The sequence below is a fragment of the Pyrgilauda ruficollis genome, unplaced genomic scaffold (assembly GCF_017590135.1).
Source record: "Pyrgilauda ruficollis isolate IOZ18807 unplaced genomic scaffold, ASM1759013v1 scaffold69, whole genome shotgun sequence".
Lineage (NCBI taxonomy): Eukaryota > Metazoa > Chordata > Aves > Passeriformes > Passeridae > Pyrgilauda > Pyrgilauda ruficollis.
This window is the reverse complement of record NW_024528710.1, coordinates 709,463-726,004: the sequence shown is the minus strand read 5'-3', so window position 1 is coordinate 726,004 and position 16,542 is coordinate 709,463. Positions and strand designations below refer to the sequence as shown.

The 16,542-nt window shown below is 51.9% G+C and overlaps 3 protein-coding genes across 6 annotated transcripts in view; 2 read left to right on the top strand and 1 right to left on the bottom strand.

Moving 5' to 3' along the window:
• The window catches only part of LOC121362977 (S-adenosyl-L-methionine-dependent tRNA 4-demethylwyosine synthase TYW1-like), a 92,379-nt gene extending 87,837 nt beyond the window's left edge, over positions 1-4,542 (bottom strand). The window contains exons 1-6 of one of the 4 annotated variants that reach the window (XM_041484934.1): positions 4,500-4,542; positions 3,023-3,149; positions 2,714-2,880; positions 1,930-2,070; positions 1,292-1,393; positions 233-427 (exon numbers count right to left, since the gene is read on the bottom strand). In XM_041484934.1, the coding sequence (XP_041340868.1) occupies positions 233-427; positions 1,292-1,393; positions 1,930-2,070; positions 2,714-2,848 (573 nt within the window). In that variant the 5' untranslated portion in view covers positions 2,849-2,880; positions 3,023-3,149; positions 4,500-4,542. Of the gene's footprint in view, positions 1-232; positions 428-1,291; positions 1,394-1,929; positions 2,071-2,713; positions 2,881-3,022; positions 3,150-3,212; positions 3,324-4,388; positions 4,430-4,499 lie in introns of those variants that run through there. The other 3 variants (XM_041484935.1, XM_041484933.1, XM_041484936.1) reach the window with 3 other exon arrangements.
• Positions 4,543-4,589: 47 nt separating this feature from the next.
• SBDS (SBDS ribosome maturation factor) lies at positions 4,590-10,667 on the top strand. The gene is made up of 5 exons (XM_041484927.1): positions 4,590-4,747; positions 5,450-5,579; positions 6,801-7,001; positions 7,544-7,708; positions 8,336-10,667. The coding sequence occupies exons 1-5, from the start codon at positions 4,620-4,622 to the stop codon at positions 8,462-8,464; spliced, it is 753 nt and encodes a 250-aa protein (XP_041340861.1). The 5' UTR covers positions 4,590-4,619; the 3' UTR covers positions 8,465-10,667.
• Positions 10,668-11,036: 369 nt separating this feature from the next.
• Positions 11,037-16,542, top strand: CCDC183 (coiled-coil domain containing 183). Its single transcript, XM_041484914.1, has 14 exons — positions 11,037-11,291; positions 11,375-11,496; positions 11,641-11,712; positions 12,388-12,555; positions 12,682-12,786; positions 12,950-13,057; positions 13,689-13,817; positions 14,053-14,110; positions 14,193-14,293; positions 14,552-14,965; positions 15,055-15,198; positions 15,319-15,435; positions 15,662-15,758; positions 16,387-16,542. Exons 1-14 carry the CDS (start codon positions 11,192-11,194, stop codon positions 16,497-16,499), a joined length of 1,848 nt encoding a protein of 615 aa, XP_041340848.1. The 5' UTR covers positions 11,037-11,191; the 3' UTR covers positions 16,500-16,542.

Below are 16,542 nucleotides of genomic sequence, written 5' to 3'. Positions count from 1 at the left end.
GCTGGGGACAAGGTGGGGATCAGGCACACTGTGGGTTCAGTGATCTTGGAGGTTTTTTCCAAGCTCAATGGCTCTGAGATTCTGCCCATGCCCTAAACCGAGGGCCTCACCCAGTCAGCACAACATCTGCAATTCCCACACAGACCACCAGCCTCATTCAGGTTGGATGCACTTCGTGCAGCTGAGGCTCTCGAGGAGCAGAAGCCAAGCAGGGAGCTCGAGGGACACTCACTGTGTTGTAGTGATCCACATAGTCCGAGTTCCCCAGCCCGAACACAGCATATCTCAGGCCCTGCAGGAAGCTTTTCCCAACACGGAAGTCATTGGCTGCCTCTTCCAGCCACTTGCAGAACCAGGCTGCGCTCTCCGGAGGCTGCCCCTCGGTGTAGGTGGCCACCAGGAACACACAGATGTTCCTGCTGCTTGTCTGGTCACACAAACAGGACAGGAGGGAAAAAGAAATCACTGCATTTTCCAGAACCTTCTTCTAAAGCAAAGAGTTACAACAGCCAGGCAGCTGGGAGAAATCAAAAGACAAGGCTGTCTCCTGCTGGGGTGGGATGGCACAGGTGACAATCCCAAGGGTGCTGAACAACCTGCACGGCACCTTAAATTAACAGAGAGAGGTCAGGCTCAACAGGGACACAGCGACAGAGAAAAGTGGACATCCAGCCCCATCAGCAGCTTCCTGACCCAACTCCTTCATCAGGGAAGTGCCCCATGGATAAATATTTCAAACTCAACCTCACATTTACAGGCGTGTTAGGGGCAGTATCAAATGCTGGCAATTCCTGAAGGAATTCCCAGCATGCAGTTTCCAGCAAAACTTTTTGTTAGGATTAATTAAAACTCTCAAGGAGCAACTATCAACATTCATGGAAGAAACACCCATCAAGGATTACTACACATAAATATACCTCACAAGAAGTTTCTATCTCAAAAGCCTCTAAAGGCTGCAGAAGCATCACCACCTTCTTGTTCTGGTTCTAAACCTTGCCCAGGTGTACAAAGCACCTGGGGCAGCCACTCTCACCCAGCTCACCCCTGAGTTACAGAACTGGCTCACAAAGAGTCACTGTCACAGCAAAATGTTCAACTGGTGCTTTGAAATTCTCAAAATGTAGGTATTTTCTGCTGAGGGGTGATGGGCTACATTTGCATAGGCAGGGAAGCAATTCAACACAAAGCTTTGGGGATTCTCAGAACAACAGGAGAGAAATACAAGAGGGAAATAGCCTTGACAATCCCAGGAAAAACTTGTACTTATTACTGGTGTTTATGCCATACCCACCTCCTCTACTAACCCATCTTCTGGATCATAGTCTCCCATGTTAATGACTTCCACAGGCAAATTAAGGGAAGTAACAGCTTCAGCCAGAGCTTTGGCAAATCTCTGAACAAAGAAAAACTGGAAGTTATCAATTACTTCAAGCCACATGAGCCCTGCTGTGCCCAGCCACAAGACTTCTCCCAGCACAAGAAGAATAATGAAATAATGACACAGGAGGCCTGGACACTGGCACTGCAATTCCTCACATTAAAACAAAGATGGAGTACACTGGCTGAGAGTTACAACATTACAATGTCACAGTTACACACACAAATTACATTTCTTCATGAGAAAACACCAAACCCAGCACTTCTCTCTATAAAGCCTTGCTAGAAAATTAAAATTATAGCGCAAGAGTTAACTTCTAGCTTTATAATCAATATCTACTGCATACCTTGCTTAAGGGGAGGAGGAAAATTGTTATTTTTATTTAATTTTTCACTTATCTTGCATGTTGGGCAATGATTGTAAGAAGCTAATGAATGTGCTAATGAACTCCCAGATCTATACCCATGGCAGTGTTTTAAGGTAAGCAATGTTCTCAGATCCCAACAATATTTCAAAGCAATTTCACAGATGTGCAATAAAAGTACAGATACCTTTGCTGTGCCAGTCTGAGAGCCATAGAAAATCTTCACTCCAGCAACATGGACCCTCTGCACCTGACGGGGGGCACATCCATTTCCCATTTTGTCTGATGTTCCCTCGGGGGAAGAGGATTTCTCATGGGATTTCTCACCCTATGAAACAAGAGCTGTGTCACATGCAGTCCCTTCTCCAAGGGCTGTCAAGCCAAGAACATGTAAAATTCAAATCCTGGAGCCACTCTCAGCAACGGTCAAAGCATTTTGGTTCCTCTCATCTCCAGACAAAGACACCAGAACCCGTTTTCCTGACCTAAGTCACGCTACAATACCCACTTGTCTGGGAGGTAGCAGGATCCAGGTGAACCTCCCAAGTCCTGCAGCAGATCTTCACCCACCTGAAGGAGGAGGTTTTCAACTCCTGAATGGCTTAATTCCTCCCATCCCAAAACCAGCCCAACCCTGTCATTAGCATCATGAAAACAGGAAGGTGCAAACACTGGGCACAAGCAGAGGGGCTTACCTGGAGTGACAGAGCAATGCAGGGGGACACATTCTTCCAGGAACAGTGTGAGGTGTGTCCTGCTGAGCTCTGCCCCAACGTCAGAGCAACAAGAGCATTTAGTGACCCACAGACACAAACAAGTCAGGCTGAGGATCATAACCAGATAACCAAACTGCATCTGGGATTTGCAACACCCTCAGCAGGCCCACAGCAGGTGCCTTTATCCAATAACTACTCACTTCCACCCAGGTTTTTGGGGTCTTCTCAGAGAGAAGTGCTGACAGGCTCAATTACCTTCCTTTTGGTTCTGGTGGTGGTGAAATGAATGACAATCCAAAGGCTGATCCCAAAAGCAATAGCAGAATAGATGTAAAATCTGTGCAGCCATATGGACACCAGGCAAGTATGGAAGTAGCTCCACATATCCATTGAGACATCTAAAGCTGGAATGTCACAGGTTCCTACAGAGTGAATATGGAATGAGTACACACAAAATAATCACACAGTACCCACAGCCTCACATCATCAGCTATTGCCCAGGCTTTGCAGAAAACAGCTTCTTGCTAAAGACAAGGCACTAAAATTGAATTAAGAAGCCTTCACCTCCTCAAGTGTGTCAGATGAGCTCCAAGCTAGCATTCCATACTGTCAGAGGGAAACTCGGGGTTTTTCCTTGCTAGGGCAGCTCTGTTACGAGGAAAAGCAGAAAATACTTGTGCTGTCCAAGTCTCTGAAAGGAAAAAATCCTCGTGAAACATCCAGTGGATCATACTGGCTTTAGTTTTACACAAACCAAACAACTGCAGTTCTCTGGAATGAGAAAGCTCCAGTCCAAGGGGGAAATCACCGGCACAGAACGTTCTGCTGAACACAACCCTTGCTTACACACATTTGATGCCACGCTGATTACCAACAGAGTTTCAAGGGCAGACTGAAACATGGATTCAATTAGAAACACTTTCACAGAATTCTGTGATGCAAGTGAAGCTTGATTTGGAACCACTGAGATGTTTCAGGTTGGTTCAGAACATTCAGGGCACAGTAAGCCAGGGTACAGCCAGGAATGCAGCACCTGCAGGGTGTCTGGGAATATCTATTTCATATGGAATATTTGGGCACTCCAAAAAGGCTGGTTTGTGATATTTATTGACTGAGGAACACAGCTAACACCCTTCTACTGTCATCTGCAGTTTAGATCTTGTTTTTGCAGATATCAGTCGAGAGCACGGAATCCAAGTATTTCCAAGAGGCTGGAAACTCGTACTGGCTGTTACTCAAGTTATCAGAGCAAAGGCTTAAGGGGATGCCCTTCAGCCCTCCAGCAGCAACACCAAGACTCACACTAGAGAAGAGCCACGAGCACTTGCCCAGTGTTCCCAGTTTTACTCAAACCAGCTATAGGGATTCTCTTAACCTCCATACAACTTCCTCAAATGCAACAGATGCTACATATATTCAAGAGAATTTTAGCTGCAAAACAGGCACACACACACGTGCTCACTATTATCCCCTACACAACTACACAGCCCCTTATGGTTATCACCCCACAAACACACACATACACCCCAGCTTCGTGCTTATTCCTCCTCTCACGGTTAATGCCCCCCTCTCCCCCAAAATGCCCCAAGGCTTTACCCCACCTTCCCTTGCCTCTCACGGTTATCATCCCACCACCCTCACAATTATTAAACACACCCCACCTCAGAGTTACTACGCTCGTACACCACTTATGGTTAACAAAACCCTCACGGTCATTACCCTCACCTCCCCCCACAGCCCCCTCTCACAGTTACCAGCGCTCACGCACACGGTTGTTATATCCCCCGTCACGGTTATTAGCCCATACACACGCTATTATCCCACAAACTCGGCTATTAGCTCATACACACAGTTATTACCCCACAAGCACGGTTATTATATCCCCCCTCACGGTTATAGCCTCCACGGACATAGTTATTACAGTTATTACCCCACGGACACGGTTATTCTGTTTCCCCCATCACGGCTCTCTCCGTCTCTCTCTCACACACACACAGAGCCATCACGCCGTCCCCTCCCGGCTCCCCCGCCCGGCACTGACCCCGCTCCCCGCCCGGCTCCCCTCAGGCCGCCATGCGCCGCTCCCGCCCCTTCCGCCCGTGCCGGCGCGGCCGCCATTCACTGCCGGGCCGGGCCGGGGGCGGAGCGAGCGGCCGCCGCCATGTCCATCTTCACCCCCACCAACCAGATCCGCCTCACCAATGTGGCCGTGGTGCGGGCACGGCGCGCCGGGAAGCGCTTTGAGATCGCCTGTTACCGCAACAAGGTCATGGGCTGGCGCAGCGGAGCGTGAGTGCCCGGGGAGGCGGCGGGGAGGCGGCTCGGGCCCGGCGTGGGGGCCGGGAAAGGGCCCGTGTGGGGACCCGGGTGTGACGGGGTCGTACCGGGCACCCCGTGTGGGGACTCGGTAGTGGCGCGGGAGGGGCGCCCGTGTGAGGACCGGGAAGGGCCCGGGGTGTGGGAGGGGGGTCGGCAGTGACCGTGCGGGGACCGGGGATCGTGCGAGGCCCCGGTCCCCCGATCTGACCCCGGGAGGAGGCGCGGGGCCGATAACGGGAGCACCGTGCCCGTGCCTGGGCAGCGACACCTCTGCGATGGAAGGTTCCAGCTGTGCTGAGTCAGCCCGGGACAGCGGGAGCTCTTTCTCCTCGCTGAACACAGCTGTGCTCCTGGCATTGCTGCTTTTTTGGAGAGGGGCTTTGGGCAAGGCATGGAGTGCCCCACAAGGGGCAATGGTTTCAAACTGACGGAGGACCGGGATGGATAGATGGGATATTGGGAAGGAATTGTTCCCTGGGAGGGTGGGCAGGCCCTGGCACAGGGTGCCCAGAGCAGCTGTGGCTGCCCCTGGATCCCTGGCAGTGCCCAAGGCCAGGCTGGATGGGGTTTGGAGCAGCCTGGGACAGTGGGAGGTGTCCCTGCCATGTCAGGGGTGGCACTGGCATCATTCTGGGATTAATCTGAGTTTTCTGCATTTGTCTTAATCTCTAGGGAGAAAGATCTCGACGAGGTCCTGCAGACACACACAGTGTTTGTCAATGTCTCCAAAGGCCAGGTGGCAAAGAAGGAAGATCTGGTTAAAGCATTTGGGACAGATGACCAGACAGAAATCTGTAAGATGGTAGGTTTCACACACCTTGCTTTATAAGATGTGAGAAGATTTAATCACGCAGTTAGGTTAGTTTGTACTGAAGGGCATTTCTAGAATGCTGCTATAGGTGAAAGGGTTGCTTGTTAAGAAATGGGTAAAAAGGAGCTGTAGTTCTTTTTATAGTTTTAAATTTGGCATATGCATGTGGCTAGAAAGAATTCTGTCTAACACACAACTTGCATGCACTGATGTGTCTGGACACAGCCAGCACTGAAGAGCTCCTTACATAAGATAAGTTATTAAGAATGCAGAGAAAAGAAGGGGATAGTTGCTTACTTCGGAGAGCTCACTTAGGTGATAGTAACAGATCTAATTTCTTAGTCCTTAATGGTGGGATATGAACTATGGACTTGCTGTGGTTGATAAGATTTCAGTAAATCTCTTGAGTCAGCATTGCCCTGGCAGCCAGGAGGGACATCCCTCTCCTGGGGTCACCAGGCCCAGTATCAACAGCTGGGCTAGGGAGAGGATTGTCCTACTCTGCTCTGGGCTGGGGCGGTTTTGGGTGCCACAATATAAGAAAGATATGAAGCTGTGAGAGTCCAAAGAAAGCTACAAAGAAGGTGAAGAGCCTGGAGGAGCCATGCAAGGAGCAGCTGAAGGCACTTGCTCTGTTCAGCCTGAGGAGACTGAGGTGAGGCCTCATCAGGGTCTGCAGCTCCTCCTAAGGGACAGCTCTGATCTCTGCTCTGTGTGACAGGGACAGGACCCAAGGAATGGCTGGAGCTGTGCCAGGGCAGGTTTAGGTTGGATTTTAGGAAAAGGTTCTTCCCCCAGAGGGTGCTGGGCACTGCCCAGGCTCCCCAGGGAATGGGCACGGCCCCGAGGCTGCCAGAGCTCCAGGAGCTTCAGGGATGGCCAGGGTGGGATTGTTGGGGTGTCTGTGCAGGGACAGGGCTTGGAATGAGGATCCTTGCGGGATCCCTTCCAGCTTAAGATATTCTGTGAAATCTGTGCTTCTCTTGCTGCTGTTTAATGTTTCTGGGGTGAATTTTTTTGTCTGAAACCTTTCCAGTGCTGTCTGTTGTAATGATTCACATTATTAATTTGGTTATTGTTTGCTACACTTCAAATCTCACCCAACCTTTCAAGCAGCTGTCAAATTTAACAAAGTTACTCGAAGTTGTCAAATTTAACTTGTCACTCTTCAAATCCAGGATGTTCACTAACCGGTTTCTGTGGATAAAACAGATTTTGTCCAAAGGGGAGCTGCAGGTGTCGGACAAGGAGCGGCACACGCAGCTGGAGCAGATGTTCCGAGACATCGCCACCATCGTGGCTGACAAGTGCGTGAACCCCGAGACCAAGCGGCCCTACACAGTGATCCTCATCGAAAGGGCCATGAAGGACATCCACTACTCCGTCAAACCCAACAAGAGCACAAAGCAGCAGGTGAGTTTCCTGAGGTATCCTGCTCCGAGGTGCTGCCATCTGGTGTAATTCCTCGGGTCTCAGCCACAGAGGGATCAGCAGAGCCCTGGGCTCTGAGGCCCGCACAGGGATTACTCAGCCATCTGACAGCTGAGTGCTGGAGAGAAGCAGCTCCTGAAACTCAGGCAATTTGTTTGCTAAGAATTCAGGAAGGGGAGAAAGAAAGGAAAAAAGCCAACAGTGATACCCTTAGAGCAGAAATAAAAGGTTTATGATTTATGCTAATTGAGGTGGTATATCAGGTTTGCATCTGAGCTGTGTGGGTTTGTGGTGTTTTGCAGTATAGCTATTTTATTTCAGACAGCTTTTAAGTGTTCAAAGTGATCACAAACAAGTCAGCCTCTTCTTGTTCATCTGTCAAAAGAGCGTGATAGCAACCTCCCTGCAGCAGAGCAGCAGTGACCAGCACTGAGAGGTGGCTCTGAAGCTGGGGAAAAGGTTTGAGATTTGGATCTGGGTGCTGGGTTTTAAGCAGGTGTACAAATGCTCTTTTTCTCCAACAGGCCCTGGAAGTGATCAGGCAGCTGAAGGAGACCATGCAGATTGAACGTGCTCACATGAGGCTGAGGTTTATCCTGCCAGCAAAGGAGGGCAAGAAGCTGAAAGAGAAGCTCAAGCCACTGATTAAAGTTACCGAGAGTGAAGACTTCCAGGAAGAGCTGGAAATGGTAAGCAAAAAGCAGTCCCTGGGGTTCAGGTTTGATTTGAATTACACATATGTATTTTACTAGGAGATTAATTCATAGATGGAAGTTGTTCAGATAAACGGAAGGCTTACCAGAGACCCTGAATCAGAGCTGCAGTTGGGAATTTTTAATTTCACACAGTCTTAGTGATGTGGGCATGGAAAAGCAGCCTTTGGTATCCAGAGGTTGCTGCTCCAAGCTGAGGAGTGCACAGTCAATTCCTCTTAGCAGTGATGATCCTGCAGCACTGATAAGTTTCTCTCATATTTGGAATGTTACTGTTACTTATTTGGTGGTTTCTGTCTGGATTTTAAGGATGACTAATTTTTTTTTTTTTTAGTGTGTGGTAAAGCAAAATTTGGTATTAAAATCTTCATACAAACAGATTAGAATCCAGCAATCCCAGCTGGCAAAGGCCATGTCCAGCATGGAGAACTGGAACTATAGAGCTCTGTGGAAAGATTGCTGCCAGACAGAGTTTGTATACTCTTCAGAGTCCTCCTCAGTAACTAACTAGGATTGTTTTAATGAAAGTAAATGTTAGGCCTTGGGTAGGGGTGATGAAATCCAAACGTTCTTGGCTGACTCATGAAATGTGGAACATTCCAGGTGTGCCTTATCGACCCAGGCTGCTTCAGGGAGATCGACGAGCTGATCCGCAGTGAGACAAAAGGGAAAGGATCCCTGGAAGTGCTCAGTCTGAAGGATGTGGAGGAAGGAGATGAAAAGCTTGAATAACAAAATCTTCCTGCAGCAGATCTGCTTCAACAACCTCCCCGCAGTGACTGGTGTAGCCAATCTTCTGTTAGCCTTCATGGTTTTTTCCAATCTCTTGCTGCCAAATATTTTCTGACACTAATCCTTTGGGATTTTTCCATGCAGTGTGGGTTGGGTTTTTTTATCATTTTACACTTGCTTGGTTTACAGATGTCTTTGCCTGTAAGAAGATTTTGTGTCAGAGTTGCACTAATAAGGACTGAGTTTGGGTGTGGTACAAGGTTACTCTGGCTTTTCTTTAGTTTCAGGGTTGCTGTTGAAGAGTGTTTGAGTGATTTGGTGCCAATTGTTTGTACCCTCAGGTTGTCAGTGTTGAGCGGAAGATTGCACTGTTCATGGAGGAGTGGCTTTGTATGTGAGGAGAGGGACCTCAAGAAAAGAGAGCTGCATTTTCTCTTCTAAACAGGTGCAGTGTGGATCATGTCTAGAAATCAGTGTCTTGGCAGCATGAAAACTGACTTAAGCTTCCATAGTTGGCTACTTGGTAATTAAAGTACTTCAAAGGACCATTCATAAAGAATTCCTTCACTGGCTATAGCAGCACTTGCTGACGTAGGGATGATGTTCTCCAAATAACTTATTTGTAGAATATATTTAGCTACATTAATAAAAACAAATGATCATCTATTTATATATTATAGATACAGAAAAAAATAAGATACTTATTTTTATTAATAGTAGAGGAGATATCCCTGGCTGTGGCAATGCTTTTGTAGGCTGAGGGAGTAGCCTGTGCTTGGGAGCTGCTGCTTTCACATGATAAAATGAATCTCAGGCAGTGGTGGCCTCTGGCCATGGAGCCAGACAGGCTTTTGTTGGACAGTAATTCCCAGCAGGAATTGTTTGTGTGTGCCCCTTTGCTTTTTAGTGCAACAGAACAATTCTGGCAGCTGTCCTTTATCCTCTGTCCTCTTTTTTTTTTTTTTGCTGCTCTCTAATCCATGCACGAAATTACCAGCCAGCTCCTGAGGCATGGGATATAGTTCTTGCTAATTCTGTTAAATCTTGCTGCAGCTGTGTTAAACAAATGATTTAAAGTTGAACTGGGGTATTGCAAAGAAAAGGGGAAGAGAGGACAGCAATGGGGGAAGGAGATACTAAAAATACAAACCACCAGGCAAAGCAGATATGGTTCAGTGACTAAAAGCTAAATCAGCAGGAATTTGAGGAGCCTTTAATATGACATTCCTGTTTCCATGCAGATAGCAGGCAGCAGGTGAGGAGCTGTGGGCCAGCCAGGGAGGAGATCTCTCCCAGGTGAGCCTGGTGCTCTTTGGTTGTTCGTGCCTTCCAGAGACTCCCCTCTTCTGTGACACTTAACAGAGCTGGGTTTGTGCTGCTGACCTTTCCTCTGCACCTTTAACTCATTGTGAATTTCCTGGAATTTCATCAGGGAGAGTGGAAATCAGCTGGAGGAGGGGAGGTTTGGCATGTGAGGTGGCTGCAGGGCTGGAGCCTCAGTCCAAGGCTGCCCCTTGGGAGTGGATTTCGGCAGCAGCCAATTTGTGTGCACTTGTGCAAGGCCGGGATCAATTTCTTCAGCAGTATTTTGGGAGGATCTGCCTCTCTAGAGCCTCAGTTTTGCTGAGGGCAGGTGAAAAAGAGATTCTTGAACCACTTTATCCATTTTAAAATGCTTTTGTTTGCTCTCAGGGGTTCAAAAGCTGCCTAGTAAATGCAGGGGTGTAGTGACAGGATATGCCAGGCAGACAGGGCTCAATGTGGACAGCTCTGTGTGCACAGGCAGCTCCCCTGGGTACCACTGCTGCTGCCTTCACGTGCCCCTCTCTCCAGACACACGTTGGGAAGCACTGAAGATGATCATGTTGATATTTAGCTTGTCACTGGAAATTAGCACTAACATGCAATTCATAAATATGCAAATAAGGTGCTGAGCAAGAGCCTCAGAGGATATTGTGTTAGTAATACCTGATTTCACAATTCTTTAATTTCTTGATTTGCTGTGTTTAACACCTTGAGCACAACAGAATGGCAGCAGGTTAAACATCTGGAGTTCCAGAACCTGAATCTAAGCTGATTCATGAGCTTGGTGCAAGGAAGGCAGTTTATTTATAAAGTCTTTTTCTGCAAATCCAAATCAAGGATTTTCTCTGGTAGAGGGAGCTTGAGTTTATTTATGGACAAATAAAGATACATGCTGGCATTTCTTGTTGTGTTTGTAGTTCAGCAAGAACGTATAGTGAGCATCAGAATAAAGCTCAGGATTGGTAACTGATTTGTCTTTGCCCGTTCCAACGAGAGCATAACTTCCTGCACAACCACGTCCTGGCTAATTAACTGGAATTTTCAAATAGGTGGGCAATTTAAATAAGCTGGCAGCTTCCAGGAGAGCACTAGTGGTGTGTTTGGGTACACATGTGTTTGCCCTGGAATTGCCCTGTTCCTGGTGGGGCCCAGAATGGTCCCTGACAGCTGCCACTGCCACGACAATGGAAGACAAAGCTGGAATGCTTCTCTGCCCCCCTCCAAGAGCTCATTAATCAGTTGTTAATTAAACTGTTCCCTACAGAAGTGTTGAGGAGGGGGCTGGGCCATGTCTGAGCAGGAGGCGCTGGTGGCAGTTGACAGTGCCACGGTGGCAGTTCCACAGTGGAACCCTGCAGTCACAACGCTGCGACACCTCCCGGGGCAGCAGGGCCTCGGCATCTGTCCTACAGGGACCTGGGAATGGTGGGCCAAGGGATGGAGGCCCCCGGCAGCACGCGGGGCCCCAAGGCCGACCTGAGCCAGCGCAGCCAGCAGATGCGTGTCCTCGTGGGCCTGCAAGGTACTGCCTCGGGCCGCTTGGGGACAGGGGGGTCACAGCCCCCTCGTCCCACGTGGTACCATCGGCTGCCTGATGTCCCCCAGAGCAAGGCAGGAAGATTTTCGCTCAGTCCTGCGAGGAAAAGCTCCGGCAGAACAGGGAGCTGCTCCCCAGCCTTAAGGCGGCCTTGCAGGAGGACTCCAGTGTCCTGGACTTTGTCCTGAAGGTACCAGCAGGTCCCTCCTGCTGCACCCCTGCCTGGTGCTGGCCCTGCACCCCCAGTTCCTCCAGGAGCTGGCAGCACAGGCCAGCAAAAGATGTGTCATTCCCAGGCTGACAGTGACCATCTTTGTCCCTCCTCTGCCCACAGTACAACAAACTCCCCATTAAGGATGCTTTCGGAGAGGGCCAGGAGCTCGTTTCAGCCACTGAGAGCCTGGAGGTAACGGCAGGGCTGCGAGCAGGGGCTGGGGCTCTGGAGACACTGAGAAGAACAGTGCATGGCAGAGGGACATGCTACCAGCACCAGGACAACCCTGCAGGGCTGCTGTGGAGGCACAGGGTGTTCATGTCTGGTCCCATGGGACCCATCCATGCAGCCCCTTTGTCCCAGCAGACCTCCTGGCTGTCCCACTCCCCGTGTCCTGGCACTGCCTGTGTTCCTACAGGGTGCAGTTGCATCCCTGGCAGAGATGCTGTCTCTGCCCTTCACTGCCTGTCCCAAGGTTGTGCCCTGGTTACAAACCCGTGGAGATTGAGGCACTGTGCTCACAGAGCTGCCTTTGCCCAGAGGCCTCGTGCAACGACAGAGCGCTGCTGCTGCTCTCTGATAACATCCCCATCTGGGCCCTGATCGATTTTATTGATCCCCAGCCTTGCTCCATGTTATGCAGAGTCCCTAAGCCCAGCCCAGCCCTGCCACCAGCAGTTGCCCACCCCTGCCTTACCCCATCCAGCCCCCAGAGCAAAGCTTTCCCAGACACCATCCTGTCAAACCAGTGACAACATCCTGGATCAGTGTCTCAGTGTCCCCAGCTCTACCTTAGGGGGAGTTTTCTGGGCAGCACCCCCTTCTCCTGCAGCATCCAGCCTGGAAAGTGGTCTCATGCCTATCCAGGTGGTCATAAAGAAGATCGAGGCCAAAGTCCATGACCAGGTGAAGGTGTGTGACATGCTGCTGCACCAGCTGAAGCAGTGGAGCCAAGCCAGGGATGAGCGCCAGAGGCACCTGCAGGATCTGCAGGATGCTGAGACGGATCCTAAGTGGCAAGAGCCACAGTTGCAGGTAGCTGGGAGCCCTTCCTGGTGTGCCAGCACCCATGGGGGCTTTAATCCAGCCCCTGCACCCCCAGCTGGGCACTGGGCTTGGCACACGTAGTCACTTTGTGTCTTCCCCCTGTGTCTGCTCCAGACCATTCGCCAGCTGGGCAATGACATCGAGAAGATGCTCATGAAAATTCACAGTGGAGAGATCGTGACCAACCTGTACCTGAGGCTGCAGGAAGTCCTGAGGAGGGTGAGCTCCTCCTCACTGTGCCAGTGTTTCACCTGCTCTCCCTGCAAAGGCACGGGGTGCCCAAGGAGCTGTGTCCCAGGGGACACCCTGCTGGTCCCTTCTGTGCCCTGTCACAGCACGGGGGACCCCGGTGGGTGACGTGCTGTGGCTCCCTGTGTGCCAGGAGCTGGTGTACCTGCCTCAATACCTAGACCTTCTGTCTGGGATGACTGTGATGTACCACGAGGAGCTCACACCCCGGACTAGCCTCAAAGCCAACGATGTCATCAAGGTGAGATAAGTGGGGCCCTTTCCCACCCCTCAGTGCCCTCAGACAGCACCACGTACCTGGGCCTGAGAGCCTTCTTTCAGCAAGGGGCAAAAGAGATGGAGCTGAGGTTGCCCACAGCACCCAGAGGCCTCCATAGGTTCTCCCAGGTCTCCCTCTTGTCCCCTGGGACTGGGGTCAGCTTGTCTGAAGTACCAGCCATGGCAAAGGCAGTGTGTCCCACACCCCAGACCACCTCACCAAGCTTCCTTCACAGCCTGTTTGCATGGACTGGGATCACTTTTGACACTAGGCATCCCAGGAGCTCATCCGGTATCTCAAATCACAGATTCATGGAATGGTTTGGGTTAGCAGGAACCTTAAAGCTCATCTCATTCTAGCCCCTGCCATGGGCAGGGACACCTTCCACTCTCCCAGGTTGCTCCAACCCTGTCCAATCTGATCTTGGACACTTCCAGGGATCCAGAGGCAGCCACAGCTGCTCTGGGCACCCTGTACCAGGATGTCACCACCCTCACAGGGAAGAATTTCTTCCCACATCTCAATCTAAACCAATACTTGAACCTAATAACCAATCTGTAGAAAGCTCCAACTATCTTTGGCAGCAACTCTTCCCTTCTCTGTTATGCTCCAGAAACTCATGGCTGAGGCGGGACCCCAGGTCCGTGTGGAGAAGCAGCTCAGGGACCAGTCCTTGGCTGAGCAAAGGAAGCACATTGAGAGCCTCCGGCACCAGGAGGAGAGCGAAAAGCAGCAGAGGCAGGTGAGCTGGGCTGTGGGGCAAGAAGGGCTGGGGCTGTGGGGCAGGTGAGCTGGGCTGTGGGGCAGGAAGGGCTGGGGCTGTGGGGCAGGTGAGCTGGGCTGTGGGGCAAGAAGGGCTGGGCAGGCAGGGCTGGGGGTGTGGGGCAGGTGAGCTGGGCTGTGGGGCAGGCAGGGCCAGGGGCAGGGGGCAGCCTGCAGTGCTGAGCCCCCAGGGGTGACAGTGACTGTCCTTGCAGCAAGCTGTGTCCATGCTCTCTGCAGAGCAGGACCAGAGCTCCTCGGAAGCGCTGGTGGGTGAGTGCCTGGCAGGGGGCAGGGCGGGGGGATGTGGACACACACACGGACATCCTGCCCTGCTCCTTCCCTGCCACCCCAGGTGCTGACGTGGAGGCCGCCATGGCCAAGATGCAGCGTGAGGCCTTTGTGACCGACAAGATGGAGAAGGCAAAGACTGCCCTGCAGTGCTCCTGCCTCTGGGTAATGAAAAACCCATTCCTGCTAAAACCTGGGGCTGCTGGAGCGCTGGGGAGCTGCAACCTCTCTGCTCCCCACCCCGTTTCCCTGCGCAGTTATTTGCTGTTCTCTCCCTGGAGCCCCACAAAGCCCCTCTTTGCAGGCAGGCACTGCCCCTCTCCATGAGCAGAGATTACAGAGCTCCATGGTGCTGTAACCCCCCGGAGATCCTGCTTCCAGCAGGAGCACCTTGGGCTGAGTCCTTGTGTCTCCCCTGGCCAGGACATCCCCAGCAGCATCCAGGCGCAGAGGAAATCCCTGGGGAACTTGCAGCAGCACATCAACGAGTGCAACGAGACGAAGAACGTGCTGAAGAAGACACTAGAGGAGCTGGAGTCGAAGCAGGCTAAACTGAAGTTTAATCAGCCCGTCAGCACCACCAGGTGCTGCTGGCCTCTCACAGTTGTGCCAGCCAGGCCACCACCTCTGGGGGGGACATGTCCCAACAGGCACCCTGACCTCCACCCCACTGCAGCCACGCACTCCTCCCGCACCGGGAGGGTTTCTGAGCTCCCAGCTCTGCTGCTGGCAGAGCACCCAAAGCTCCCACTGGGATCCAGGAGCTCCCTTTCTCCTTGCTTGGTATGGGAAGTGCTGCCAGCAGCATGGAGCTGGCCTGTAGTTGGGGATGGGGCAACCTGAACAGCTTTTGGAGCAGCTTTGGGGTGCCCCTGCACCTCTCTGCAGCTGTGTGATGTGAGTGTGGCTGCTCCAGGCTGCGGGAGGAGGAGCTGAGGGAGAACCTGAAGCAGGAAGAGGCCCGGCTGGAGCAGATGCGAGCCCAGATGCTGAAGAACCAGAAGCGCCTAATCGAGTTTGGGAACATCATTGACAACATGTTCCTCCGCTTGCAGGGCATCCCTGGCCAGGTACCACGGGGCTCCAGGGGAGCAGGCCCCTGCAGGCACTGCAGCACGGGGACACCTGGCACGGCCGCCACTGCCACCAGGGCCTGGCTGTCCCCATCAAGGTGGTTCTGTCTCCCCCAGGACTCTGGTGCAGTGGTGGGGCTGGAGCAGAAGCTGCAGCACTGTGAGCAGAAGCTGCAGTCCCTGAAGGAGAAGGTGGCAGCCCGGCCTGAGGACAGCACTGATGAAAACAGTGAGGTACGGGGGCTCCGGCCCTCAGTGACCCTGGGGACACACACAGGGCCCTCACAGACAGCCACCCAAGCCATCCTTCCTCAGCAAGGCCACAGGGAAGAGCCATGGAGCAGCTCAGCCCCAGATGGCACCAGGCACCCATGGTGCCAACCCATGGTGCTCAGGTGTGGCACTGTTGGGTTGCAACACCCACCTGCCCCCCAGCGCTTAACCCAGCTGTGTTTCACAGACTTTTGCCAAGGTCAGGAACCTTCTGGAGAAAAGAATTGCAGATGAAACACAGAACCTGAGGATTTCCTTTGAGGATGAAGACGCTATGGAAGATGGTAGGAGAGCACAGTGGGGACATGTCCCACAGTGACTGTCCCAGCCCTTGCCCCCTGGGATTTTTGGGAGTCCTTGCCTGTCTCCCACTGGCCCAGTGGACACCAACCCACAAATTGCCTCCAGGTCTCGAGGCTGACCTTGGCTGTTTCCAAGGCTTCAGACGTAGGTGGTGTTTTTAGGCAGGAGAGGGGGAGAACAAAGGCAGGTGGTGACAGGATGAGCACCAAGCCACTGCAGGAACAAGGAGAGATGTTGTGGTGCAAGAGGGAGCACCCTCATCTCCAAAATCACCTGGTTGTGAAGAATAATCAGTGCTTGGTTCTGCCTGTGGATGCTCCTGGAAGAAGCAAAGAGCTTTTGGCAGCTCACCACCTTTCTTTAGCAAAGCAGGAGCTGTGCCCACCACACTGCAGGTCCAGACCTTTACGGGAAGCCCCAGCAGTGTTGGAGATGGGCCACAGTGGTGGCATCACCAGGTCCCACAGGTCACCCTGGGTTGCTGGGGTGGAAAGGCCCATGAGGACTCTCCTGTATCCCACGAGCCCAACAAAATGTGCCAGCTCTCCCAGGGACATGGGCACAACCTCCAGACCCTCCCCAGCCCCTCCTCTCCACTCTCCCCTCCAGACACCTTGGATTTTGAGGACGAAGACCATGACTACATCCCCAGCCGGGAGGACATCAAGAAGCAGGGGCTGCAGCTGATCCGAATGAACACCAGAAGACGCAAGAAGAAGTAGTGGTTTCTCCGTGTGAGCTTTGAAGGCCTCAGGCCACCCCCTG